Source organism: Erythranthe guttata, chromosome 11 (genome assembly GCF_056151865.1).
Source record: "Erythranthe guttata isolate IM_541 chromosome 11, IM_541, whole genome shotgun sequence".
Classification (NCBI taxonomy): Eukaryota; Viridiplantae; Streptophyta; class Magnoliopsida; order Lamiales; family Phrymaceae; genus Erythranthe; species Erythranthe guttata.
Window position 1 is genome coordinate 15,011,192 of NC_142543.1, and position 3,324 is coordinate 15,014,515.

The 3,324-nt window shown below is 35.2% G+C and overlaps 1 protein-coding gene across 1 annotated transcript; it reads right to left on the bottom strand.

Annotated features, from left to right (window-relative positions):
* Nucleotides 1-275: 275 nt before the first annotated feature.
* LOC148767069 (uncharacterized) lies at nt 276-3,324 on the bottom strand. Its single transcript, XM_088825938.1, has 4 exons — nt 3,154-3,324; nt 2,869-2,962; nt 2,468-2,757; nt 276-674 (listed from the first exon to the last, which is right to left on the bottom strand). Exons 1-4 carry the CDS (start codon nt 3,322-3,324, stop codon nt 276-278), a joined length of 954 nt encoding a protein of 317 aa, XP_088682064.1.

Below are 3,324 nucleotides of genomic sequence, written 5' to 3' on the forward strand. Positions count from 1 at the left end.
AAAGTCAACATGCCACATCAACACCAACTAACAGATTGTAAACGGAGGGGTCATTTTGTTACGTTTCATAGTTCGAGGGGGTGTTTGTGACAAACGCTATAATTCAGGGATGCAAACTGTAGTTTCCCCTTTTTCATATTTTTATTTATTTTAATTTTCAATTACTTTTTGGATTTTTTTCCATAATCAACTAAAAAGTTATGCCAAAGAACTTTTTTTTACGTTTTTTCCCCATAATCAACTATTTTTTTTAGAAGAAAATATAATATTTTCATTTAACTTGAAAATTCAGAGGATACAATATCCTTAATAATATCTGGAAGAACATTAGAGTTACAAGGACCACAAGCAGATAGTTTAGCAATTTCATGAGCTGCAGAATTCCCTTCCCTCAAAATATGGTAAATATGAAACTCTTCAAAAGTAGTAGCTAGCCGTTTAATGTCGTTGATCAGATTTCCACACCTTGTATATGAATCGTCTTCACCATGAATTGCTGCTACAATAATACTTGAATCACCCTCCAATGCAACTCGACGAAAATCATGATCGTGAGCAAACTCCAAGGCTTTCAAAGTTGCCTTTGCCTCAGTTGTGATTGGATCAAAATATTGTTTACAACTAATAGAGTACCATCCAACACATCGTCCATCAATATATCTGGCCAAACCGCCCTATTGGAGATATTAATATTAAATGATACATTTCACTAACATGTTAAGCCTTTGGTTGAGATGGTCATTCAACATGGTATCAGAGTCAGGCCAAATGAAAGGTCCTGAGTTCGAATCCCACAGTCACCCATTTAAACATATTTCAAGTGCAAGGCTTCAAATTTAATTCGCGTGCACTTGAGGGGGCGTATTGGAGATATTAATATTAAATGATACATTTCAGGGATAATTACAGTTTTGGTCCCCCAAGTTTGCACGTTTTTCACTTTTGGTCCCCCATTTACCGCCATCAACAAAATACACACTAATGTTGTCACATTTTAACACATTTAGTCCCTCCGTCTGTTTGATCGTTAAGTAGTAACGGTCAACGGTTGAATTTGGGGTATTTCTTTGAGAAAATTGCAATAAGACCCCTGTATTCTTTCAAAATATTCTAAAAACCTCTAAAATTTTATACAACCATAATTTAACCCCTATTTCATCAATTAACCAATTTTAACCAATGACCCTGATTTTTCAAAATGTGTTAATCCGACGTTGACTTTCTTTTTAACTCGGTTGACTCTTTTGTCGATTGATCTTTTTTTTCCCCCTGATGACCGATGTTGAATGTCGGCTTAACAGCGTTGACATTTTTTTTCTTGATTTTTATTTTATCTTTATTTAAATTGTAGAGTAATGAAAAAATATATTTACAAAAAAAAAAAAATCAAAGCAGATAATCGGCGAGAAAATAATATCATAAAAACAATCAAAATAAACAAAAAAGGAAAAAGTCAACGCATTTCAATGACGGTAAAATTTTAAGATAAAAAAAAGGTAAAAATTAACGGCCGGTGTTAGCCCAAAAAACCGTTGTACTAGAGTGGTTATCTCATTTCAAATTACTCCGCACATGCCTAATTCATCGTCTTCATATTTTCTTGGGAATAAATTAGGGATGCATTGCCGGTTCCACGAAGAAAAAATTGAGGGGAAGAAATTATGGATTTTAGAATTTTTTAAAATTGTATTTAGGCCCTAGAATTTTAGATAAAAACTTTGTTAAAAGTTTGTAATTTTAATATTACGATACTAGATATTAATATAGTATTATTATTGTGTTATACAGTAATTGTATTGATCGGAAAACAAGTCAAAGGAAAAAGTTCGTACAAAATTAGAAAAAATAAAAAAAAGTCAACATTGTTAACCGAGGATACAATGTCGGTGAACGGCGTCAAAATCAATATTAAACAAAAAAGTCAATGCAGAAAAAAAAAAATCAACGGCGGTCAACGGTCAGCGGTAATGGTGATAAAATTTGGGGTCGTTTGTCAAAATTGATTAAATGATGAAATTGGGGTTAAACTGGGGTTGAATAAAATTTTAGGGGGTTTTTAAAATATTTTAAAAGAATGCAGGGGTCTGAGTGCAATTTTTATCTATGAAAAATCCCAAATTCAGCCCTAATTCAACAGTTGACCGTTACTTATTGACGGTCAAACTGACGGAGGGACTAAATGTCTTAAAATGTGACAACATTAGTGTGTATTTTGTTGACGGCGGTAAATGGGGGACCAAAAGTGAAAAACGTGCAAACTTGAGGGACCAAAACTGTAATTATCCCATACATTTCACTAACATCTTAAGCCTTTGTTTGAGATGGTCATTCAACACGCCCAAACACATCCATTATCAATAGAGCACAGAGAAGCATCAAAATTGATTTTAACGAAACCCCTAGGAGGTGCCTCCCACCGAATAGTTGATCTTCTACTAGAGTAAAGTGGACGTGGACTAAGAACTACCAAAGACAGGCCACGCATATCCGATATAAATTTTTTCGCAAACAAAATAATATCCATAGCCGATCTATTCATGTCCTCGAAAAGTTTCTTATTTCTAGCGTTCCAAATCGCCCAACATATAACCACACAATACTCAAACTGTGCACTATCTTGATGTTGTTTCATCCATAAAACCCATTCAATAACCGATTTATCCTCCGGCCAATGGATCAAATACGGTACCCCACTCGATGCCCAAACTTGTCTAGCAAAGGTGCAGAGAGCTAGGCAATGCAACACATCCTCATCGCCTACATTGCATAAATCACACGATCCTGACTCAATGATCTTATGTTTAATAAGATTTAATCGATTAGGAAGGAGATTTTTAAAACATCACCACAAAAAAAAATTAATTTTACTGGGAAGTTTCAAAGTCCATAGCCATTTCCAAGAACCAGAGAAATTCGACGAAGATCTAGAAGCTAAGTTCGATCCATCTTTTTCTTTCTCCATCTGAAAAGCAATATAATAGCCACTACGAACGGAAAACAATCCATTTCGATTATAATTCCACATAAGTTTATCCTCGTTGATGGAACTTCCAAGGGGAATAACAAAATACAATTAATATCTTCTTCGATAAAGATTTGAGATAGTATATGCGGGTCCCACTGCCCGGTGACACTATCAATTAGGCTTTTAACCTTCATATCTCTTGGCCACTGACCCCGTGGGGTGAAAGGTTTGAAAGTCCTGCCCCTCGAAAGCCATCTATCACCCCAAATCTGTACATTGTCTCCATTCCCGATTCTCCAACGAGTGCCTTTTTTCAGCAAGTCTATAACACCACAAATACTCCTCCACGTGTACTCCAT